Here is a 26,817-nt window from a genome sequence, read left to right as displayed (position 1 = left end):
GGTGGAAAAGGTTGAAAAAGGTGTCGAATGCATTTCATGAGTCTGCTTATATTTCAGAACCTGAAGATATTATAGACCTGAAAATTGGTGTTTGGGATCTCCTTTAAAAATAAAGAAACACATATTTTTGTTTGTGGAAAATCCAATTAATGGGGGGGGGGGGTGAAAAGGGGTGATTTTTTAAAATGGGTGTATCTATATCTCAAATATTTTAAAGTTTATAGATGTAAAAATTGGTATTTAGAATCTCCTTTAAAAATAAAGAAACACGTATTCTTTTGTTTTCGGAAAATCCCAATAGGAAGGGTGTAAAAGGGTTAAAAACGGGTTGAGTGCCTTTAATGAGGCTACTTATATTTCAGAACCTGAAGATATTACAGACCTGAAAATTGGTATTTTGGATCTTCTTTAAAAGTAAAGAAACACGTATTTTTTTCGTTTTTGGAAAATCCAAATATTGGAGGGTGAAAAGGGGGGTGAATTTTTTAAAATGAGTGTGTCTACAACTTAAAACTTTAAAATTTACAGATGTAAAAATTGGTAGTTCGAATCTCCTCTAAAAATAAAGGAACATGTATTTTTTGTTTCCTGTAAATCCTAATAGGAGGGGTGTAAAAGGGTGAAAAATGGGTTGAATGCCTTTAATGAGGATACATATATCTCAGAAACGAAAGATATTACAGACCTGAAAATTGGTGTTTGGGATCTCCTTTAAAAATAAAGATACACATATTTTTTAGTTTTTGGAAAATCCAATTAATGACGGTTAAACAGGAGTGACAAATTGGGATGAATTTTTTGAAAGACTATATCTACAGAATATCTTGGAAACGTGAAATGTTACAGACGTAAAAAGTGGGTGTTTGGAATCTCCTGTAAATGTAAAGAAACATAGGTGATTTGTTTTTGGAAACTCCGCTTAAGGGGAACTCAAAAGGGGTGAAATTTTAAAATGAGAATTTTTACAGTATATCTAAAGAAACTTAACATGTTACAGAAGTGAAAAATGGTATTTTTTATCTCTATTAAACATAAAGAAACGTGTATTTTTAGTTTTCGGAAATACCACTCGGGTGGAAGGGGGGGGTAAAAGTGACTGAAAATGGTGTTGAATTCTTTTAATTAGGCTACTGATATCTCAAAAATGAAGATGTTACAGACGTGAAATTTGATATTTGCAATCTGCTTTAAAAGTAAAGAAACACGTATTCTCGGAAAATCCCTTGAAGGCGTGGGGGGGGGGGGTGAAAGAATTGAAAAATTAATTGACTTAGTTCTTTGAGAATACATACATCTAATAAATATAGTTACAGACGTGAAAATTCGTATTTGGATCCCCTTTAAAAACAAAGAAAAACGCATTTGGTGGGGAAACCATCTTGGAGGGCGGGAGTGTAAAGGAGTTGAATTCCTTTCATGAGGACACATAAATCAAAAACTCTGAAGAAGTTTGAGTCGTGATAATTGGTATTTAGAAGATCCTTTACTATTAAAGAAACAAGTATTTTTTTGAGGGGAAAATTCACTTCAGGGGCGGGGGAGTATTGTGAAATGAAGTGAAAAAAGTAAATTATTTTTATGGGGATACTTATATCTCAAAACTGAAGGTAATAGACGTGAACATTGGTGTTTGGAATCTCCCTTAAACATAAAGAAACAAGCATTATTTTAATATTTTTGTGGGGGGGGGGGGGTGGCGGTAAATAAACTTAACGGCGGTGAGGTGTAGAAGGAGGTGTATCCAATTGATTTTACTGTTATTAATGTACTTATAAGTATCCTCCGTTGCTCAGGCGGCAGCGCGCCGGCCTCTCACAGCTGGGTGCCGTGGTTCAAATCCCGGTCACTCTATGTGACATTCGTGCTGGACAAAACGGAGGCGGGACAGGTTTTTCTCCGGATACTCCGGTTTTCCCTGTCATCAGCCATTCCAGCAACACATAATAATAATAATAATAATAATAATAATAATAATAATAATAATAATAATATTCCGGACTGTCGTCAAATGTGCGGACCGCGCTGGTAACAGCTCCTGGACAAATGACTAAGAATGCAGTCCGGCCGCGGGTTCAGTGCCGCCAAGGCACCCAATATGACACCACGCCGGATCTCCTGAAGGATTTTATCCATATTAAAAATGATTATAGGAAAAGATGGCAAAGATTTATGGACCCAACTGACCGGGAGGAATACCTGAGCCTAGCCCGGGAAGTACGAAATCGATTGCTGGAAAGGAAGATTGAAAAATGGGAGGAAACGTGCCGTGAAATAATAGAAAACCAGTCAGATCGGGAATTTTGGTGGATTCTCGCAGAAAACGAGTCAGTTCGCGAATTTCGGCGGATTATATATCTAAAACAATAAGCATTCAATTATAAATTTCAGTATAATACCGTAGCGAAGCACGAGTATCTTGCTAGTAATTTATAAAAATTGAACTGTGATTTCTTAAGGTAATAACACTAAGGAATGGTAGTTATAAAATATGATGTTGAGACATAACATATACAACACATGTTAAAATCATTGTAAACAAATTTAAAATCTTTGTCCAAAAGAAACTTTGTATCATATAAAAATCCAGAAACAGCACATGTCTGACACTGAAGTGGATCCTCTTGTTAAGAAAATTAGAGCATATGCTTGCTTGGGATAGTTGTCAACACAAGTCTTCAATAGACTAGAATGGTTGAAACATCGAGGTTGAATTATGTTTATTTTTTGCGAACTGGCGCTAAAAATATTGGCCAGGAGAAAAGGCGAATGTTTTTAATTATCTTATTAAGTTGATTGATCCAAAAACGATCGTATATAAACAATGCAAAAAGACGTTGATGTGCGGTTGAAGCTGCTTTTGAGATGAATATATCAGAGTATTTAACGGGTATGTTTGACTGTCTCATGAAAGTGTAGTCCCTCTAGAAGATGTAGAACACCGAGGAAAAGAATGTGGTAATACTTTGATGAAACAAAAAAAAGTGTTTGACGTGTATGTTTAATTCGTATATTAATGCCCAAGAATTATGTATTATGTAAAACGGGTACTTACCCATTCGCTGTAACTACAGTCTATCTTAATGTATTAGCAGTGTTGGTCGGTTTGGAGTTCCTACTCCTTATGTTGTATCGATGTGAAAGAGGAGGAGAATGCTGAGGGGAAGCGGAGGTAGGCGGAGAATTACATGTCGATGTCAATGTGGGAGGGGGATTGTTTGGAGGGGCAAGTGCAGGCTTAGTATTCGGTGAGATAAGGGGAGTTTTTGATTCAAAGTATTTAAATATTCGTGGGACTCTGTTCTGATTTGGATTGGCTATTTTTAATAACTTAGGCATTAAAGTATATAAGGGACTATTGACTTCTGTATCATCGTTAAGGTTTTGATCTTTATTATATGTTTCATCCAGAAAAATATATATATTCTCTAATTCATTTAAAAGTTTACCTTTGTTTGTATTCTTGATTATTGTGAGATCCTTTTCTATTGAAGTAAAACAGTGACCAGTTTCCTTCATATGAGTTCTCATTGCCGAAAATGATTTTTTTCCGCATTGAAGTGTTCCATGTACCTTATAAAGAAGCTTCGTCCAGTCTGTCCAACATATGAAATTTCACACTGCGAACATGTTAACCTGTAGACCCCTGAGCCTGAATATTTATTGTTATTATTATTAATTTTATTATAATTGAAAAGTACAGTATATTTTGTGTTGTGTTGGTTGTTCTAAAGGCTATTTTCATATTATATTTCTTGAAATGTTAGCACTTTGTAGGACAACTGGGCTACTATATGTAAAAGTGGCGTACTCAGTTCTTTTAGGTTTGTCTAGTATAAGATTTGTGGATAACTTGTTTTTAATCTTATGAATTAAGGGGTTTACCATTTTGATCTTAAAACCATTAATTTTGGCGAGGTTCCTTATGTAATTAAATTCTGCTTTTAAGCTAGTATGGGATAATGGGATTCTTAACACTCTGTATATCAAACTATAGAATGGTGCCTGTTTCTGAGAACCGGGGTGTAGTGAGGAAATATTTATGGTTATGGACGAATGTGTAGGCTTTCTATGAATTTGAAACTCAAAGGTGTTATTGGTTCAGGTGACCTTTATATCTAAGAAATTTAAGGAGCCTTTGTCTTCATCTTCGTTGGTGAAATTTACGTTAGGGTTGATATTATTTAAGCTTTTTAAGACTTTGCTGCTATTGGTGACATTCTTATTGATTATTACAAACGTGTCATCCATGAACCTCAACCATAAAAAAATCCCTTTAATGTTAGTTCTTATTTTTGTGTGTTCAATCGTGTCCATGTAAATATCAGCTAGGATGCCCGAAATTGGTTCACCCATCGCTAAGCCTTTCTGTTTATAAATTTTCTTATTAAAAGTGAAATAGTTATTGTCCAAAAGAAAATTTAATAATGTCATGAACTTGTTGATCTCCATTTTACTGAGGCCACTATGTTTACAGATATTATTATACATGATGTTGACAGTGTCTCAGGTTGGAATATTTGAGTACATGTTAATCACGTCAAAGGAGCATATTGTGTGATAAGGTTGTAGATTGAACTTATTTAGGATCTCACAAAAATCAGTGGAATTCTTTAAAGGTTGATTGTTATTAAATGTGTAATGTTTCTTAAGGAAGCCATGAATATTATTAGAAGCTTTATAGGTTGGACTGTTAAGGCAGTTGATAATGGGACGTATTGGGATGTTATTCTTATGTACTTTAGGAAGGGCTCTTGCTACAGGGATGTTAGGATTCATGTTTATGAATCTTTGTTGGTCTTGTTCGTTAAAACAAAATATAGATTTCTTTAATAATGTCTTTAAATTATGCTGTATTTTTACTGTCGGGAACTTATTAACTACCGTGTAACTATTACTATTAAAAAAGTCTTCCGTTTTTTGAATATATGTTTCTTTATCTAGTAGAACTATTGATCCCCCTTTGTCGGCTTTAGTTACAGCGATGTTGTTGTTTTCTCTCTTGGTTTTCAAGTTTTGTAGTAATGTGTGTTGATTAGGATCAAATTTAGTATTCAGATCTTCTGCTAATCTTGGAAGTTTTTTCTTTAATTCTGTTTTTATGTCGTGTATTTTGTATGGTCGTTTGGAAACGTTGGTTTATATTTCGGCTACTGTGTTTATGATGTCTACCTCTTTATTTTGGTTAGACCAATTATCCTTAGGACCCTTATTCAAGAGCTCTATCTCTTTAACCCATTCCCGTACAGAGACGGATGTCTCCGTTCTGGCTCTCGACCGCACTCCGGTACAAAGACGGATCTCTCCGTCCGCGCATATTGTGTATTTCCAGACCCGCTCCTAGACGGTTTCCTTTGTGAAAGGGTTTGATGTTAGTAAGGTAACCTCTTGACAGATTGAAGCACTGTTTTATTTCATTGATGTATTCGATAAGCACTCCTGTGCAGTTATTCTGTTGAAAGAATGACCTGTATCTTAGCAACCTCATTGTAAGCGAAATCATGGCTGCCTCCAAGTTGAGTGACAAAGCGATTACAAGGGAATTTTTAGAAGAGAGTGACATTGATATAAAAATAAGCAACGAAGAATTTAGTGGCAATGAAGATAGTGAAAATAGTTCGTGTGACAGTGACGTGAGTGCTGATAGGAGTGAACAAAGTGCTGTTTTGCCGTCGAGTATGTCACTGAATTTTAGGCCCACAACTGATGCCACACCAACGGCTTCTAATCATATTTTACACAATAGGGAATGAAACTGGGAGCACGTAAGTGATACTCCAGAGTATCATTCATACATCGTAACTGGTGAAATAAATAGTGTAGCTGTAAAGCATGCTTTTTCAGTGTCGGTGATAATATCATGTAAAGTCATGAAAACAAATGGTACACCAAGGCACAAATAAGTTCAATTAAATGGTACGTGAATGGGTTAATCTCTTTATCTGAAAACTGTGTATCCGTCAAATTTACTACCGTAGGAGTGTTGGTGCGTAAAGAGTTTATCTTCTGTTTATCTGTATTCTGCTTAGAATGTTGTGTTTGAGATACTCTTAGTTGCATTAGTTTTTATCTAGTGTCGCCTGTTTGTGAGATCCTAACTAAGTTCAGTCTACAACCTTATCACACAATATGCTCCTTTGACGTGATTAACATGTACTCAAATATTCCGACCAAAGACACTGTCAACATCATCAATAATAACATCTGTAAACATAGTGGCCTCAGTAAAATGGAGATCAACAAGTTCATGACACTATTAAATTTTGTTTCGGACAATAACTTTTAATAAGAAAATTTATAAACAGAATGGCCTAACGATGGATGACCCAATTTTGGGCGTCCTAGCTGATATTTACATGGACACGATTGAACACACAAAAATAAGAAATAACATTAAAGGGATTTATTCATGGTTGAGGTTCGTGGATGACACATTCGTAATAATTGATAAGAATGTCACCGATAGCACCGAAGTCTTGGAAGGCTTAAATAATATCAATCCTAAAGTAAATTTCACCAACGAAGATGAAGACAAAGGCTCCTTAAATTTCTTAGACATAAAGGTCACCCAAACCAATAACACCTTCGAGTTTCAGATTCGTAGGAAGCCTACACATTCATCTGTAACCATAAATAATTCCTCACTACACCCCGGTTCTCAGAAACAGGCATCTTTTTATAGTTTGATATACAGAGCGATCAGAATCCCATTATCCCCTACTAGCTTAAAAGCAGAATTAAATTTCATAAGGAACCTCACCAAAATTAATGGTTTTAAGATCAAAATGGTAAACCCTTTAATTCATAAGATTAAAAACAAGTTATCCACAAATCTTAATCCAGACAAACCTAAAAGAACTGAGTAAGCCACTTTTACATATAGTAGCCCAGTTGTCCACCAAATCGCTAACAATTTCAACAAATGTAATATGAAAATAGCCTTTAGAACAACCAACACAACACAAAATATACTGTATTTTTCAATTATAATAAAATTAATAATAATAACAATAAATATTCAGGCTCAGGGGTCTACAGGTTAACATGTTCCCAGTGTGGAATTTCATATGTTGGACAGACTGGACGAAGCTTCTTTATAAGTTACATGGAACACTTCAATGCAGAAAAACCACAATAAATATTCGGCAATGAGAACGCATATGAAGGAAACTGGTCACCGTTTCACTTCGATAGAAAAGGATCTCACAATAATCAAGAATACAAACAAAGGTAAACTTTTAAATGAATTAGAGAATATATATATATTTTTTTTTTTTTTTTGGACAAAACATATAATAAAGATCGAAACCTTAACGATGATACGGAAGTCTAGAGTCCCTTATATACTTTAATGCCTAAGTTATTAAAAACAGTCAATCCAAATCAGAACAGAGACCCACGAATATTTAAATACTTTGAATCAAAAACTCCCCTTATCTCACCAAATACTAAGCCTGCACTTGCCCCTCCAAACAATCCCCCTCCCACATTGACATTGACATGTAATGCTCCACACCTACCTCTGCTTCCCCTCCTCCTTCACATCCATATAACACAAGGAGTAGGAACTCCAGACAGACCAACACTGCTAATACATTAAGATAGACATAGTTACGGCGAATGAGTAAGTACCCGTTTTACATAATACATAATTCTTGGGCATTAATATACGAATTAAACATACACGTCAAACACTTTTTTTTTTTTTTTTTTTTTTTTGTTTCATTACAGTATTACCATATTCTTTTCCTCAGTGTTCTACATCTTCTAGAGGGACTACACTTTCACGAGACAGTCATACATACCCGTTACATACTCTGATATATTTGTCTCATAAGCAGCTTCAACCAGCACATCAACATCTTTTTGCATTGGTTATATACGATAATTTTTGGATCAGTCAACTTAATAAGATAATTCAAAACATTCGCCTTTTCTCCTGGCCAATATTTTTAGTGCCGGTTCGCAAAAAATAAACATAATTCAACGTCAATGTTTCAACCATTCTAGTCTATTGAAGACTTGTGTTGACAACTGTCCCAAGCAAGCATATGCTCTAATTTTCTTAACAAGAGGATGCACTTCAGTGTCAGACATGTGCTGTTTTTAGAATTTTATATGACACAAATTTTCTTTTGGACAAAGATTTTAAATTTGTTTACAATGATTTTAACATCTCAACATCATATTTTATAACTACCATTCCTTAGTGTTATTACCTTAAGAAATCACAGTACAATTTTTATAAATTATAAGTGTCAATGTCCTCTAAACAATGCTTGTTTTAAGATTATATAAGGCTGATGATGCCCAATAAAGGAAGGGCGAAACATGCCCCCTTTAAATTTAGAATTACTATGTTTATTTAACCACACAGTATAGTATTAATTGTATTGAATAGGTGGGGTAATAAATATACTCCTTTTGTAAACTAAGTGAGATTGCTGTTTTCAATACAGAACAAAAATGAGAGTGATGGTTTATAGGTTGTATGTTCCGAGCTGTCAGTGGAGAAATGGAGTGGAATGACATTAATAGACGAATAAGCATGAGTGATGTTTTTAAAAGTAGGAAAGATCACAATATGAAGATAAAGTTGGAATTCAAGAGGAGAAATTCATTTATAGGAAAGGGAGTTAGGGATTGGAATAACTTACCAAGGGAGATGTTCAATAAATTTCCAATTTCTTTGGAATCATTTAAGAAAAGCCTTGGTCGGTCAGTTGGTGGGTTGGTTGGTTGATGTAATGTTTTCTCTTATTGTAGAATGAGATATCCACAGCCGAATGTAAAATGAAGAGCCAGGACCAGACCTTTCAACAAGACATGGAGCGAATGAATGCTGAACACGAAAGGCTGGAGCAAGAGATCTCGAAGGTAAAGTCTCAAGGATACACACATCTTAAGCTGATCTTCCCTTTAAGCTTGTAATGATGTTTACTCGTTCTTTTTTTTTTTTAAGGAAAAGTGTAAAGTGGGGCAACTCGAGGCAGCCTTGACGGACAAACAAGCCGTTATAGAGCGACTCACTCAGCAGATTCAGAACCTGACCTCTCAGCAAGAGTTGTAAGTGCTATGTTCCTAAATTTCTTAATTTAAATGAATGTTGGTCATCAGTCCTGTGTACTGGTTAAGATGCCCCATAAATTAAAATAATGAAATGTCCCAGCTTTATCCTCAATGGAGTGAAGAAAAACCTAGGTTAATCACTGTCAGTATTGAGGATTTGAACATCAAAACTCTGGAGCCTGTCTAATTGACCTTCTGTATTGGGTTCACACAAATTCCTCAACCTAAGGGTCATGGAGTTCCCACTCTACCACTTAATGTAGGTTAAGAAATAGATATAGGAATGAGATGGAGAGCAACAACTTACTATGTAAGCATGCGTGAATAGAGTACATAGAATAGAAAAACGTGACTCTCAGATTTTCGGCTGCAGACTTTGGCATAAAGGATAGAATAAGAATGTTAGTGGTCATTGTTGACAGGTAGACACTGTTGTGAGGTAAAGGAAGGAGGGAGATAGGCGAGGCAAGGCAAGGCAAGAGAATAAGAAGCAGTTATCTAATGTTCACTAGTTGTGAAACTTCGGAATCTCTAAGGGCAAGAGGGTGGGAGGGTGGGAAGATGGGGGCAAATGTTTAAGGACTTTGTTTCTTCAAATGTGGTTTGATAGTGCTGGGTGTGAATGGGGGCAGGAAGATCCATGTTGTGGGTTTTGCAGGTACTGCACTGTTGATAGTTAAACCAATGTAAGAAGCTGAGCAGAGTCTGCACTGAAGCTGGTAGATTATAGATGAAGTGGAGTCATGACAACTTAGATCTTCAAGTACATTCTGGACAAATGATGTCAAAAAGACCAAGAATCAAAGTAAATTTGTGAAGAACTTCAGGAAAGTTAATGCAATCCATGCTCTGCACAACTCTAGCACTGTGAGAAAGAGATAATTTGATTGCATGCTACACCGTGTTCCAGAGTAATTGCAGAGATAAGTTGCACACTGAAAAATCATTGGAAACGTCCGCATTACAGGTGGTGCCCACATCTGTTGATCCTTGTGATGAACACTGATATCCTGCACCCTTCTCTACCATAATGACATCATGCTAGCTGCAGGAAAGAAACTTCAGACCCAAGAATGGAACCATCAATTGGCACAATATGGGCAGTGACTTTACAAAAGTAAAATGAAGTATATGATGTCACGCCTGCAAGAAATTGGAACAATCAAAGTCGATGGTAAGAAACTGCTACAAGTGACAAAGTTGAAATATCTTGGATCTACTGTTGCTAATGAACATGAGAATTATTGCAGCCTAGATGGAATGTCAAATGACAACAGGCATCAGTATATGAAAGACTACTGGAAATCAAAGAATTATTGCATTGCCAATCATCCTGTTACACTCACCAGCACCAAATATGAAAGAAACAGAACATTATCTAAGCATCATGGAACCAGATACTGAAATGGTTGACCAGCAAAGACAACAGTTTGCTGTTATGCTAATCCAGAAAAAAATATGCAAAATTCAACTATGATGCTTTGGATATGTGCTGTGGAAGGAGAAGCAGATACAATTGCAGAGAAGAGCTACATGTTGGAAGTCACTAGAAAGAGACTGAAGGAACAACCTAAGCAACAATAGGCTTATACACTACACAACAATGTGAAAACAGCATCTCTAGAAATCAAGATGAACAGTATACGTCATACCGAACTGTGAGACTGTCGTGTGCAGGCTGTGGACTGAGGATTGCGATAGTGGCAGTGAGAGTAACTGTGGTACTGAGTGAAACTGGGTGTGAACTTGTGTGACTGAACACTGAGAACGCTGAGAGAGTGCAAACTTGTGTTGTGCAAGTTGTGGTTCTGGTGTGTCTATATGTTAGTGTGTAAGATTAAGTAGTTAGTTAATAAATTTTAGAAGTTAAGTGCTGTCAGTGATTGCATTTATTTTACTACCCCGCCAACACGCAACAATATAAATAGAGTTCTTTCACGCATGATCTTGTACATCTAATGACGCCTACTGAATATTTCAAGCAAGATTGTGGTAATATTTCTTTTCAATTTTCTTCATTAAGAAAGAAACTTCATTATGTCTTAAAATTTGGTTCTATTACTTTCTATTAACTGTCAAATAATGCACCTTATACTGTATATACACAATGAAAGCAGTGAGTGGGATTTGGGCTATGCTAGACTGGTCTCTGGCATGAGTATCCCAGTACTAAAGAATTTGCAAAGCACTGTTAATATATAAAAGCCTTGATTGGCACAATGGGTCCAATAACACACTCAGGACCGTAGTCAGCAGAAGAGATCTAAGCTTCTGCTCGTACTGCCAGCCGTGGACTAATAAACATTCTTCAAATGTGGTTTGATAGTGCTGGGTGTGAATGGGGGCAGGAAGATCCATGTTGTGGGTTTTTCAGGTACTGCACTGTTGATAGTTAAACCAATGTAGGAAGCTGAGCAGACAGAGTCTGGACTGAAGCTGGTCGGTAGATAATAGAAGAACTGGAGTCATGACGACTTGGATCTTCAGTAACGGCAGCAAGGTCTGACCAATGCGCGCTGGCTTTCTCCTGCTGTATGGTGAAATGGCGAGGCCCAATGCAGTGACATCACTCATGGTGGGGCCAGACTAGATCGCTCTCCCTCCGGTCTTGCTGTACAAAATGGCGAACATACCACGATATTTAGCGCCTACGGATTTTTGACGCTTAGTGTTACTGCTCGTTGATGGAAGTTGATCTAACATTTTACTTCATAGAAATCATGTTCATGTGGCGTTGTCTCTGGTTTATCTTCTATTTTTAGAACAAACATCTCAGCATTTTCTAGCACGTTAAGGACAAGTAATTAAGATTTCCGTGCCTGTAAGGATATTTATGTGCAATGTGGAAGTTTGTAATGTCCAGCTATTCCTCCATTTATACTAAATGATTACTATTTATCAGAATATGCGAACAGGCGATCCTGTATGTGAGCCGATTGAAAAAGAATCAATTATGTAAACCTGAAAACCAATTCCAGGTTTAAAGTCAAACAACAATAATTGCAAAAGTCATGTTTTATAGAAACAAACACAAACTTCAAGGTTGTCCATTTAAGCAAGAAAATTGCCTTTATTACTGGCAACAATGGAAACATTTTTGTAATATTATAAACATTTATCTTTATTACATTCAGTGAATGCACTTAGTGGGAAGAACAACACTCATTTGGCAGTGTCTACATTAAAGAAAATATACAATGTCGTCTTTTGACACGAAGGTTAGAAGCTAAATATAGTGTTACATTTAAATTGAAAAAACTTTGTTCTTCTAGATCAAGGATGGCGAACCTTTTCTAACTAGTGTGCCATTTTAGGTCTGGATTATTATTCTCAACTGTCTACTGTGCCACTTGTTATTTTCATTTGTAACGGATACAACCCCCGCCCCGCCCCCACTCACCACTGCCACCACCGACTTCCATTCCTAATTCCAAATTATGTTTCATAATATGTTTTTACATATATATATTGTAAAATACCAAATACATTTGATTGCATGTTTCATGGTTGTATTTTGCGAATACCGCAAAAATACTTAGTAGTTTTGTCATTTATGTTAGGTTCATAACTTGTCTTCAGAACGTTCATTGTAGAAAATAGCTGCTTGCAGGCGTATGAAGACCCAAACAAAGTAAGTAGTGCAGTAGCAAGTTTATTCATGGTCGAAATTTTTTGTGGGAGGCTGTTCCACTGTGCAAGTATTAAGTTCCCCGGCTTCTGGAAAGAGTATTCACCATCAACAGCACACTCGATTTTCACTAATGTTTCATCAAGTTGTTACGAAATTTTTCACCCATACATGCTTGCTTAAAATTCAGTTAACTCCATTTCTAAACTGTCAATATCTAACTACGCCAAAAAAAGACTCATTTGTGCAATATGAGTTTTTGAAATAAAGTGCGATAGTTTCTCCAAATCTCGAAATTGGGATAATTTCTTGGCAATTATTTGTCTTACAAAATTCACAACAATAAACAGTTACTCACTAAGAACAATTACGCGATGCTGGCAACCACACACAAGCCAAACTTCACTAATTCACTGATATGGGCGAGCGAATTGCTCGTCGGCCGCATCTGACATTTATTTTTTTAAATTTTTTTTGCTAGGGGCTTTACGTCGCACCGACACAGATAGGTCTTATGGCGACGATGGGATAGGAAAGGCCTAGGAGTTGGAAGGAAGCGGCCGTGGCCTTAATTAAGGTACAGCCCCAGCATTTGCCTGGTGTGAAAATGGGAAACCACGGAAAACCATCTTCAGGGCTGCCGATAGTGGGATTCGAACCTACTATCTCCCGGATGCAAGCTCACAGCCGCACGCCTCTACGCGCACGGCCAACTCGCCCGGTGACATTTATTTCACTTGACCTCCGGACCTATCAGTGATGCAGTATTGCCATAATGCACGTTCGAATTGGAACTAGAATTTAGAATTTCGGTGCTTATTTCTTAAACCTGAAACACTATGTACGATGCACGTGATATGTGTAATCTATAGAACAAAACGTATATAAAAATTTTAATATGTGCACGTGGTGTGCCACCGAAATCATGTTCGCGTGTCACCTAATGACACGCGTGGCATAGGTTCGCCATCCCTGTTCTAGATTATATCACTCTTTCCTATTTTTTATTGTCTTAAGCCATGTAGCTATCTTTCTACTTTACTAATTTTCTTAAAAAGCTAACAAAACACAAGCTATGTAACCTGATGTTTCTTCAATCTCCTCTGCATCCTTTGCTTGTAGGCTATGATAGAAACACTGATACTGCTTACAAAGATGCAAGAGGTCTTTCATATTTTTCATATTTTAGCTGTAGAGGGATTGAATACTTGTGTTTGAATGCAAGTCTCTGTATTGAAAATCCTCGTGTTGAACCTTCATTTTGAGAAACAAGTCAGCATTACTTAAAGTATGTGATATGTGTCATTTCATCAGTACCGAAGCCATACAATATCCAACCAGTGAATGTTCCAACCATTTATATCTATTTTCTTATTCTTGAGTACTTTTTTTCTGAAGATCCTTAAAGTAATTCCAATAACATGATATTCCCCTGCCATGGATGTGTTCTTGTGACTGTACAATCCTGAAAGATCAAAAAAGTCTACAGCTTTATTTTTTCTGTGTATACATGCATGCATGCACACTGTCACATTCCATTTGGCAGTGTCTACATCCAAAGAAAAGGTGGTCAATTTGTGGGATATTAAGGACAAATTCTGTGTAAAGGAACATTACTGCAGCTGTAGAATTTCTATTATGACACCAGAAGTGTCAGACATAAATGCAAATCCTTTCCCATCCTGTACATTGCTCATACATTAATACAGACAAAGCTGACACCATGACCAGCTGCTGCTTCATGCCATATAAAATTGTCAGTTTCTTTCATGATTGTGTTGTACACTGTCGAGTTGTATACAGATAAATGGCTTTTATAACAGAATTCTTTCACATTTGTTTTCGAACAATAACAAGCTGCTTCAAAGTCATATTCACAGAAATGTCGCTCTCCTCACTCGGTTATTTCTTCAAAATTATCTTTATACTGCCAAGCATAGCCTTTTCTTTTTATATGGTTTAGATCACCTTCTTATGACTTTTCTTCTGTTGTCATTCCCCTGAGGGTGGGGGGTAGAATAACACTCACGGTAACCCCTGCCTGCCATAAGAGGTGACTAAAAAAGGCTCCATGGGCTCTTAACTTGGGAGCGTTGGTTGGCGACCATGGGGCCCTCAGCTGAGTCCTCGCATTACGTCCACTTACTTTTGCCAGGCTCCTCGCTTTCATCTATCCTATCCAACTTCCCTTGGTCAACTCTTGTTCTTTTCCAACCCCAGTGGTACCCCAGTGGTATTAGAGCACTCTAGGCCTAGGGAGTCTTTCATTTTCACGCCCTTTGTGGCCCTTGTCTTTCTTTGGCCGATATCTTCATTTTTGAAGTGTTGTATCCCTTCCAGTGCCGCCTCTGTGGTGTAGTGGTTAGCGTGATTAGCTGCCACCCCCGGAGGTCCGGGTTTGATTCCCGGCTCTGCCACGAAATTTGAAAAGTGGTACGAGGGCTGGAACGGGGTCCACTCAGCCTCGGGAGGTCAACTGAGTAGAAGTGGGTTCGATTCCCACCTCAGCCATCCTGGAAGTGGTTTTCCGTGGTTTCCCACTTCTCCTCCAGGCGAATGCCGGGATGGTACCTAACTTAAGGCCACGGCCGCTTCCTTCCCTCTTCCTTGCCTATCCCTTTCAATCTTCCCATCCCTCCACAAGGCCCCTGTTCAGCATAGCAGGTGAGGCCGCCTGGGCGAGGTACTGGTCATACTCCCCAGTTGTATCCCCCGACCAAGAGTCTGAAGCTCCAGGACACTGCCCTTGAGGCGGTAGAGGTGGGATCCCTCGCTAAGTCCGAGGGAAAAACCGAACCTGGAGGGTAAACAGATGATGATGATGATGAAGATGTATCCCTTCCATTTTTTTCTCTCTGATTAGTGTTATATAGAGGATGGTTGCCCAGTTGTACTTCCTCTTAAAACAATAATCGTCACCACCACCACCATCTTCTGTTGTCAAGTGTGTTCATATTTACATATATCATCATCATTCCCCTTGCCCAATTTGATCTTGGATTGGATTGGGGATCATTAGAGGCATCTGTCTGAGGTGAAAACATTTCCATAATTTTGTCATTTAAAAAATGGTATATTTTTCACTTTTTTATTTTGTCAATAATTTTCGTTCTTTTTTAGTGAGTTTACCATCCAGAGTTGGTTTTTCACTTGGACTGAGGGAGGGATCCCACCTCTACTGCCTCAAGGACAGTGTCCAGGAGTGTGAGACTTTTGGGGGATAAAACTGGGGAGGACGACCAGTACCTCGGCCAGGTGGCCTCACCTACTATGCCCACTGTAAGGGGGGGGGAGGCTGGGAAGATCAGATCAGAAGGCATAGACAAGGAAGAGGGAAAGAAGTGGCCGTGGCCTTAAGTTAGGCTGGCTGATGTGGGAATCAAACTCTCCTCTACTCAGTTCACCTCCCAAGGCTGAGTAGAGCCAGTTCCAACCCTCGTACCACTTTCCAAATTTTGTGGCAGAGCCAGGAATCAAACCCAGGCCTCCAGGGGTGACAGCTAATCACACTAACCACTACACCACAGAGGCGGACGTCAATAATTTTGCTAAATTTTATTTCCACTTTTCAGTAGTAAAAGGTAAACTGAAAGGTAATCGACAGCATGTTTGCATCACCAATAATATGTAATATGTGTTTTTAGCAGAAGTGTAACTTTCATAACTTCCTGTACGGTACTGTAGGAATGTATGTTTGTGCGACAAATTTACTCAGTCCTCCAGTATACTGTATACTGTACTTAAGGTTCATTTTCCTTTACATTTTCACATAGGAAAATGAACACAACGAATGTTGTTCTGAAGGAATGAGTACCCATGTGTGGCTGGGAGGCGTGACCAGTCTTAAGGAACATAATGGATAGGAAGAGCCTTGTGACATACAAGGTTTAGTTTCTTCACCGACAATGTATGAAATCATGGATGTTTGGAATCCTGTCACTTTAACAAGTAGGACCTAGCCTACGTACATAACTTACACATCAGTCTCAAAAAAAGACAGAGATAGGATGAGTTCCATATCACTGGGAGTCAGAGCTGTTCTCTTGTCAGACATTATATTACAATAAATTGAAAAATACCTCTCACTATCAACATTATGTACTGGGATCCATAAAGTCTTCACTGCAGCTTCCACAAAAACACCCATACTCTGATTTCATGGAAATTAGAATGACGATCACATCAATGTATTTACCTGCTCTACATGAACTACCAGTGTGACGTACCCACTTTGCCCACAGATGTATGACAAATTTATAACGTGGCGGGTCACTATAATATTAAAATAAATAAATGGTATGTCATTGTTTCTCCAGAAACAGTATCCCAAGGGCGCCAGTCTTCAAGCTTATGGCTTGAAAACAAAAGTAGATAATTAATAATAATCATAATAAATAAAAATACGTAATGAGACTCAAAAAACTCCCAGGGGTGGGGTGAACGGAACACAAATCATTAAGTACACTAACTTGGAATTTAAGGATCATTAATAATCATTTCATAAAATACATATTAAAACAGCTATTTATTAAGATGAAAAACGTGACGTAATGGCGTATTAACGAAATCTGAACTTACGGAAGCAAAAGAAAAAGTGAATGAAATTAACTCTAAGAAAATGAACTGTTGCGCGAAGACTTGCAGTAACTTATGCCATAAGCTCACCAAATGTAGACTCTGTTGTCTTGAAGCTGAAGATGGGTGGATCTCTCGTACAGGCTGCCTCATCTGTTGTTGAATTCCAGTCCTACATCCACATTTCCTGTCCTTAGAACTTCCTACTGTACTCCTTACATAAAGTCGTAATGAGTCCTAATTTTAAGTGCAAAACCACCATGGGTTATGTTCATGGAGAGAATACACTTATATTCTTCCTTATTACAGAAAAGTAGCGTAGCTAAACTCATAATAAAAGCTCTGCTCCCCTATATCAGTCAGAACCGGTCTCCCGTTGACTACCTCTCGTCATTGAGATAACAAGTCCCAATGAGAGTAACTTTTGAGTAGAATATACTCAGATGCGAAGTGAACTAAGTTAAAATCTTCTCCGATGTGTAGACGTAGAATCGTAGTAAGAGTATCTTCCAAGCGTGAGAATCAGGATCAGAATGTCCGAATCTCCGAATACGAATCTGAATGTGAGTCTGAATGAGAGTCTGACTGAGAATGTTAAGTCTCCTCTCCAGCCCTTGTCGGTGGTATATATCGGTTCAAAAGTCTCCTTCCATCAGCCATATCACATGGTCCAGTAAGATTCGAGGTCTCATCCCTTCTCCGATGTATTGCTGTGGATCCATCACGTTGCTTCATTATGTTCATTCACATAGGCTGAACTTTCCCGCTGAAATAAAGCGTCTCGAAGCTGAGTTTGAAAAGTGGGTGTTAATAATGTATCAACTGTCTTTTCATGGGGTGGAGAGGGTAATATCTCTCGTAACCTCGATGACGTACTTTTCCTGGAACTGGGCTGAAATTAGCCTGCTGACTCTGGTCACCTCACAACGGCTATTGGAAAATTTACTGCAAGTTTTAAATATGCGTGATGTTGAAATACTTTACCCAATAATTTGTTCGTTCAGAATACGTTATAGCCGCGATACAAAGAAATGAAATGATGATTGAAATGGATGATAAAAGCCCTATATATATACATATTAATTTAAAATGACCTATCAGTGATTAAATATATACATATTATCAATTAAATATATAGTTCAATAATTAAAAACATTCAGTGATGTCCCAAACATCACATTCGTCCCTCTGAGCCTGAAACAAGTAGTACTTCGTTGAGGGCTCACACCCACACATTGCCACTTACGTTACACTTGTTTCCAAAACAACTGTACATTCATTCATTACTGTATACAACACAACACTATTTTACAAAATTACAACTTGATGATTCCACCTACAACTTAATAACAGATAATATATAACACTTCAAAATTTCCATTAAAACACAATATTACAACTTAGCGAGTTTCTGATGTCTCACTTTCTCAAATGTTCGTCACCTCTTGCTGATTTTATCAATCCAGTGTATGCAATACTTGACAATTCAATTTAGATCTGTACAAAATTTACACAAACAAAATGCATCGTATTACTCTTTCAAGTGTTTATACGTTCTTGCTGTATGACTATCACTTCACACACGCTAACACATTCACGTGGTTTTAGCCTAGGGTATAATTATTGCAAGTCTTTATGATGACTTCTTATTGTCTACGGGGAATTTACAAATTTTAAACTGCAATATTAATGATCCTCGTTATATAAAATCAAATACTAAATTACCCATACATGGCGTTACGTAAAGAGAACAGACGTAACCTTGGTAATGAACTCGTGTCAATCGTATACACACACATCGTGTAGCAAGCAAAACAAAACTTGGGAAACTCCACCTACCAGAGAGCAGTCACTCCACGCTGCGACAGGTGTATATTATATAAGAGATAAGCGTGGCCTGGCTCACTGACCTATATTCCAGCACTATGGAAAATCCATCGGACTCGTAATATATTTACGTAAACTTCTAATGTTGTACGTACCCATTAAAATGCAATCGCCGTCAGATAATTTATAAGCACAAGGTCCTAGTTTCTTATGTATACGATAAGGTCCTTGATATAAAAGGAAAAACTTTTTTGTGACTTTATCTTCACTGTTAGATAACATGGGAACTCTCAAAAGAACAAGGTCACCTATCTCAAATTCATCCAATACCTTACGTTTTTGCTGCTTCTTTTGAAGGTTGCCAGCTTTTACTAGGTTTTCTCTGGCCAATCTAACATAAAATTCAGCATTACGCTGCGGCACCTCAGTAATACCCAATACTCTCACCAATTCATTTTGTGGCTTAGTACCGAAATGAACTTGCAAAGGTGTCAATCTAGTACTTTCGTGCTGAACGGCATTGATCCATGTCTCTATAAGGGATAAATTCGCTACCCAAGCGGAATGCCTCTCGTGAACTAGTGACCTAAACATGCGCGCTAGCTCCTTCATCACCCGTTTCCCAAACCGTTTTTCTACTATTTTAAGAAATTCTAATGGGTTAGTTTGTTTCCCATTGAACTTCGGTAATTCGATTTCCTTACTGTAAATCCCTCCATGACTTTGTCTCTCACAAGGGAACATCCACAATGGTGAAGTCGCCGATCGCGATGAAACTTAGCAAACACATTGAGGTACATGTAAAAACAATGCCAGTATCAATTTTAGGCGCCAACATTCATCAGCGCGTTAACTAAGGGGCCTAAAAGTTGCGACATTTCAAGTTCCGCGCGAACAGCGATGAATTCCTCCTGACCAATGCTTAGCCGGAACACTGCTTTGTGCCACACCTCTGCTCCTCCCCCCCCCCCCCCCTCCGCCCCGCCTGGTTCAGCACCACTCGTTTCCCTCTCCCCGCGCTGCCGTCTGCTTAGCTGTCGAACAGAACCTGTGCTACACTGCGTACGCTATCAGCCTTCCTCATAGCTCTCCCTTGGAATTTCCACATTGTATAGGCAGTTTACATTTTATGAAATATTTATGAAAACCTTTGCGACGAGTCCTTAAGGGCAATGTCACTGAGCGTGTCAAAAATTATTTTTCATCTTCAAGCAAAGCACGGAAGTCACGGTGAAGAAGGTCCGCTGAACTTTCGGGAGCTGCAGCTTTATGAAGCGATTGAGGGTGAGTGTTAAGCAGTCAACTATTGTCAAATAGCTTTTGACGCTCACGGGGAGATGTCACACTGCGGACATAGGCCCTAATAACGTAGATTGAAGCGTGGTCTTTTGCGCTGCATGTGAAATTGTAGGTTTATGATATGTTGATACCGATAACTCATCATTATGTGTGAAACGGAACGTGATTTAAAGGATTTCAATAATTATAGTTCGTAAAGAAGCAAAATTAGCGCCGGTCTCGTTCCACAGCCAAGCAGATTGCAAGCGCGAGGAGAAGGGAGGGGAACGTGCCGGGGAGAACCACTTAGAGGGTAAAAGGCGGTGCAGAGGGTGTGTCTCCAGACGGGACGTGTGTGTGCCGGCTTAGCATTGGCCAGCAGGTATTCATCGCTGATCGCGCGGAACTTGAAATGTCGCAACTTTTAGGCCCCTTAGTTAATGCGCTAATGAATGTTGGCGCCTAAAATTGATGCTGGCGTTGTTTTTACATGTACCTCAATGTGTTTTCTAAGTTTCATCGCGATCGGCGACTTCACCATTGTGGATGTTCCATTGTCAGTGTTACCTTGCCTTTCTCTTACTTCTCGTCGTATGCGTGCTTCTGCCATCGCTATGCGGTTATCTACATCTTTATCTCTTCTTTCAATTTCATTCACTACAGTGTTCTGTTTTTCTTTCAATGTCTTAATTTCCACTGTATTGCCTTCTACTATCGCAAACTTTCCTCTTTGTTCCCTAGTGTTGTCTTCTATTATACACTTAACGGTATCGATCTTGTTTTGTACCTGATCTTTAAATTCTTTTATTTCTTCCTTTTGGATCTCAACTTTATTATTAATACTTGCCACCTGTGTCTCTAACTCCTTTCTAGTGTTGTTGCTTTCTTTTTCCATTAATCTCAACAACTCACTCCTCTGCTCTACAAATTTCTTTTCTACCTCTTGTTTGTTTTGCTCAGTTATCTCTTTCTGTTCCTCTATCTGCTTGTTAAATCTTTCATTTTGTTTAAATAATTCTTGTAACTGTTTGCTATGTTCGTCCATCCTTTTATTAGCTTCTACCTTGTGTTCATTCAATGCCTTACTTAATTCTCGTTTAGTTTGTTCTACTTCATTTTTGATTTCTGATTTAGTTTGTTCCAATTCCTTTTTTATTTCAAATTTATTTTGTTCCATTTCATTTTTTATTTCAGATTTACTGTCCTCTATCTTACTCAACATTAACTGCATCATTTCAAGTAACTGAGTATTATTACCCTCACTGTTAGGGCTAACCTCCGCCTCGCCCCCCATCGTACTATCGTCTAAATCTAACGTAACTTCATCATTCCTACTCTTATTCCCTTCGCTATCTTCGCTCCTAATATCAGTTTCTTCCTCTACACATTTATCTAACTCTTCCTTAGAATTACTTAAAGTACTACCCTTCAGCACGTGTCCACTACGCAGCGTCATGTCTTTCTCCTCTTGCTCGGCCATGTTACCCCCAAAATCAAACACACAAGAAAAATATACTGTGGATACACAACAGTTACCCCCAAACTACTGATTTTATCCTTCTATACCAGTACTTAATGATTTACGAGCCCCTCAGTTGTGGCGACAATATGTGACGTACCCACTTTGCCCACAGATGTTTGACAAATTTATAACGTGGCGGGTCACTATAATATTAAAATAAATAAATGGTATGTCATTGTTTCTCCAGAAACAGTATCCCAAGGGCGCCAGTCTTCAAGCTTATGGCTTGAAAACAAAAGTAGATAATTAATAATAATCATAATAAATAAAAATACGTAATGAGACTCAAAAAACTCCCAGGGGTGGGGTGAACGGAACACAAATCATTAAGTACACTAACTTGGAGTTTAAGGATCATTAATAATCATTTCATAAAATACAAATTAAAACAGCTATTTATTAAGATGAAAAACGTGACATAACGGCGTATTAACGAAATCTGAACTTACGGAAGCAAAAGAAAAAGTGAATGAAATTAACTCTAAGAAAATGAACTGTTGCGCGAAGACTTGCAGTAACTTATGCCATAAGCTCACCAAATGTAGACTCTGTTGTCTTGAAGCTGAAGATGGGTGGATCTCTCGTACAGGCTGCCTCATCTGTTGTTGAATTCCAGTCCTACATCCACATTTCCTGTCCTTAGCACTTCCTACTGTACTCCTTACATAAAGTCGTAATGAGTCCTAATTTTAAGTGCAAAACCACCATGGGTTATGTTCATGGAGAGAATACACTTATATTCTTCCTTATTACGGAAAAGTAGCGTAGTTAAACTCATAATAAAAGCTCTGCTCCCCTATATCAGTCAGAACCGGTCTCCCGTTGACTACCTCTCGTCATTGAGATAACAAGTCCCAATGAGAGTAACTTTTGAGTAGAATATACTCAGATGCGAAGTGAACTAAGTTAAAATCTTCTCCGATGTGTAGACGTAGAATCGTAGTAAGAGTATCTTCCAAGCGTGAGAATCAGGATCAGAATGTCCGAATCTCCGAATACGAATCTGAATGTGAGTCTGAATGAGAGTCTGACTGAGAATGTTAAGTCTCCTCTCCAGCCCTTGTCGGTGGTATATATCGGTTCAAAAGTCTCCTTCCATCAGCCATATCACATGGTCCAGTAAGATTCGAGGTCTCATCCCTTCTCCGATGTATTGCTGTGGATCCATCACGTTGCTTCATTACGTTCATTCACATAGGCTGAACTTTCCCGCTGAAATAAAGCGTCTCGAAGCTGAGTTTGAAAAGTGGGTGTTAATAATGTATCAACTGTCTTTTCATGAGGTGGAGAGGGTAATATCTCTCGTAACCTCGATGACGTACTTTTCCTGGAACTGGGCTGAAATTAGCCTGCTGACTCTGGTCACCTCACAACGGCTATTGGAAAATTTACTGCAAGTTTTAAATATGCGTGATGTTGAAATACTTTACCCAATAATTTGTTCGTTCAGAATACGTTATAGCCGCGATACAAAGAAATGAAATGATGATTGAAATGGATGATAAAAGCCCTATATATATACATATTAATTTAAAATGACCTATCAGTGATTAAATATATACATATTATCAATTAAATATATAGTTCAATAATTAAAAACATTCAGTGATGTCCCAAACATCACACCAGCTAGATCCCTAAACACTGTGTATGGTTCAAAATACTCTGACGTTGAAAGTTCTCGTACAATGGGATTTTGCTTTATTAAATGAGAGAATTAAAAAAAAAAAAAAAAAAAAAGCATATCTTCTTCAAGAAAGTCTTCCAGTCTGGAATCCAGGCCTTGGCAGGGGCTGATGTGTGCACTGTTACTACTTTGGTGTAAGTTTATGTTTTCTTCAGAATTATTATTAAGTTTTCATTGTCAGGATGCATGAAAAATTTACCTCTACTTCAAACTTCTCCATTTCATAAAGCTCACTTCAGTCACAGTCATTTGTCTACCTACCAAGAGAGAAAAAAGCATGTGCATGTCAATAATAGCAGTATAAGGTGTTGTAGTTAGTTTAGCAACAAAGAGCACTAAGATGAGATAATGTTCTATGACTCTCTGATTTCTTTCATACAGAAAACATCAAAGGGAACTAAACTAAGTACAGTTAATGTTTTCTGTTACTAAGTAAATTGTTTTAAATAACTCACAAAAGGTCACAACATATAGTTGGGGGCAAAGGAGAGCAAAGATGATTGATTATTTTCTAGTAGAAAAACAAAACCACAGAGAGCTAATAGATGTAACTGCAATATATGGAAGAGCATTTGATGGGTCTCTCAAGACTACCATTGGCTAAGATAAAGATAAGAAAGGAAAGGGAGGAAATTAGTGACCAGAGGATAAAAACATGGAAACTGAAAGCACCTGAAGTTAAACAAAACTTTTATGGAGAGATGAAACAGTGTATCCCTCCAAATGATACAGGCCCTTTGGAGGAAGGGTGGATGCACTCCAAAGAAGTATTTGTGAAACACGCAGAAAATACCTGTGGTAAGAGCATCTGGTAGGAAGAAAGAGAATGATACCCCTTGGTGGAATGAGAACGTGAAGGAGGCAGTGAAAGAAAAGAAGCTGGGAAGGAAGAAGTGGATGACAGATAAGATGGAGGAAAGTAGAAATCATTATAAGAAATGAAGAAACGGAGCCAAAGGTTTGTAAATTAAGAAAAACATAAAAGTTGGAGAAGCTTCACAGAGAGCTTAGAAGATGCAAAAGGAAACAAGATGCTATATGGCATAGTTAAAAGTAAAGGAAATGGAGAAAGGATGTTAATAAAAGATGATAAAGAAGAGATCCTTATTAATTGCCACAATATTAGGACCAGATGAAAAACATACTTTTCTAGACTTCTAAATGCAAAAAATAGCTCTAAAATGGTAGTGTAAGAGAGTAAAAATCAATATATAAATCAAGGGGAAAAGAAATCAGAATAAATCTTATATCTGGAGATTGAAATGGCTCTGAAAAAGATGAGGCAATGGAACGCATCAGGAATAGATGAAGTAACAGCAGAAATGGTACAATCCTCAGGCCATGTGAGAATAATGCATAATGGAAACAGAAGGAAGTTCTAGAAAGCTGGAAGAAGGAGATAATAGTCCATCTAGTCAAGAAAGGAGATACAAAGATGTGTGATAATTGAGACTATCAGCGCAACAGTGGCCTAACTATCAGTACTCTGGCTTGTGAGAATGTCAATTGGTAGATATGGATGTTTGAAATGCTGGTGTGTAAGGTAGTGTTAGTGGTACATAGACATGAGTGTTATACAAATAATGTTGTACGGTGTATGGTGGTCGGGCATACACGTAGTTAATATTAATAGTGGAATATTGGCCATTTTGATGTGTGTTAGATCACTATTGTTTCAGCGTACTTGGTCATAATACACTAAACATGTGGAATAGTCCATATTCATTTATAGGAAGGGGAGTAAGGGATTGGAATAACTTACCAAGCGAAATGTTCAATAATTTTCCAATTTCTTTGCGATCATTTAAGAAAAGGTTAGGAAAACAACAGATAGGAAATCTGCCACCTGGGCGACTGCCCTAAATGCATATCAGGATTGATTGATTGATTGATTGATTGATTGATTGATTGATTGATTGATTGATTGATTGATTGATTGATTGATTGATTGATGCAAAACAAACTTTATTCATACACATATGGCATTAAACTTCATCATCAGCATCATCATTTACAGCAATTGAGTCTGCAAACTGCAGTGCAGATGTCTTCAATTTATGAAAATAGTCATGTTAAACAGGAGGTATGAATTGCAGCAAGATCATTAAGTCTTTCTTTTTCAACTCACTAGTAGTGTGACCATTAGGATATAGCAAGCCCAGACCCTTCAATCCATGTTTTTCAAAACTTACTTCTGCAAATGAAACATCTGGCTCATGGGAATACTAATACATTATATGGGGACATGAAGATTTATAGCAAAGCCATTGTACTGTATATTCAGTCATTGAACCCTGAAATTTTGTGTAGACACTTTTTGGTTACTTTTTCTCTAAACGTAATGTGGAAATGAAGTCATTGATTGATTGATTGATTGATTGATTGATTGATTGATTGATGCCTTTTTTTTTTGTACAGTGGTAAATACGTTCGTGTCTGGCCCTGTGGTGTATGGGGCGACGCGTCCGCCTGTCACTCGGTGGCCCCGGGTTCGATTCCTGGCTGAGTCGGGGGTTTTTAATTGTAAATGATTAATATCCCTGGCCTGGGGACTGGGTGTTTGTGTCGTCCTTAATGTTCCTTTCCTCACATTCAACACTCTACACTTCCTCCATTCTAATTACACGCAGGTTCATGTCACATAATGCAAGTAGGGGCAAAAGATCTCTATAGGTCAATGCCCTGAACAAATAGCATTATTTAAAATTTTAAAAAAATTAAAAATGACATTCATCCAGTCAGAGGGTGTGTATATATCAAGGTGAAATTTCTTGTTTTTTTGCGATGATACCAAAGTCCTGCTGGATTTCTTCTGGTGTGAAATATGGATGAAGAACCATGAATAGTCACAATAAGGCCATTTTTATATTGTGATTTTTCCCACCACATTGATCTGAGTACATAATCAGTCTGTTCGTCTTGACATTTTTAACTTTTGAAAGGTCACACCCGTGGTAGTTTGCAGCACATTTTAATATTGATTAATAATTTTGTTGCTAATGGTGGTAGGGTTTTGGTCACTCATTTCATCTCTCCCCCCATTCTCTCACGCCTGACCTTGACCATCGTCAGTGTTTTGCCTGTTGTGTTCCGGGTTGGTTTAAGTTTTATTTCAGTCTCATATTTGCTGTGACATGTTGCCTTCATGCGACCCCTGGTGTTGTGCATTTTTACAAGCCTCTGAATTTGAAAGTTTCATTAAGTAAACTTTATGAGCTTTTTGATGGCTTTTAG

General features: G+C 37.9%; 1 protein-coding gene across 2 annotated transcripts in view; it reads left to right on the top strand.

The window, feature by feature from the left end:
* LOC136874795 (coiled-coil domain-containing protein 13) overlaps positions 1-26,817 on the top strand; it is a 102,658-nt gene that overhangs the window by 51,576 nt on the left and 24,265 nt on the right. For both annotated transcript variants that reach the window (XM_067148466.2, XM_067148467.2), the window contains exons 4-5: positions 8,764-8,874; positions 8,960-9,063. In XM_067148466.2, coding sequence (XP_067004567.2) covers positions 8,764-8,874; positions 8,960-9,063 — 215 coding nt within the window. The remainder of the gene's footprint in view (positions 1-8,763; positions 8,875-8,959; positions 9,064-26,817) is intronic.

This window comes from Anabrus simplex, chromosome 5 (assembly GCF_040414725.1).
Source record: "Anabrus simplex isolate iqAnaSimp1 chromosome 5, ASM4041472v1, whole genome shotgun sequence".
In the NCBI taxonomy this organism is placed as follows: Eukaryota; Metazoa; Arthropoda; class Insecta; order Orthoptera; family Tettigoniidae; genus Anabrus; species Anabrus simplex.
Note: the sequence above shows the minus strand (reverse complement) of the source record. Positions and strands in the feature narration are given on the sequence as shown.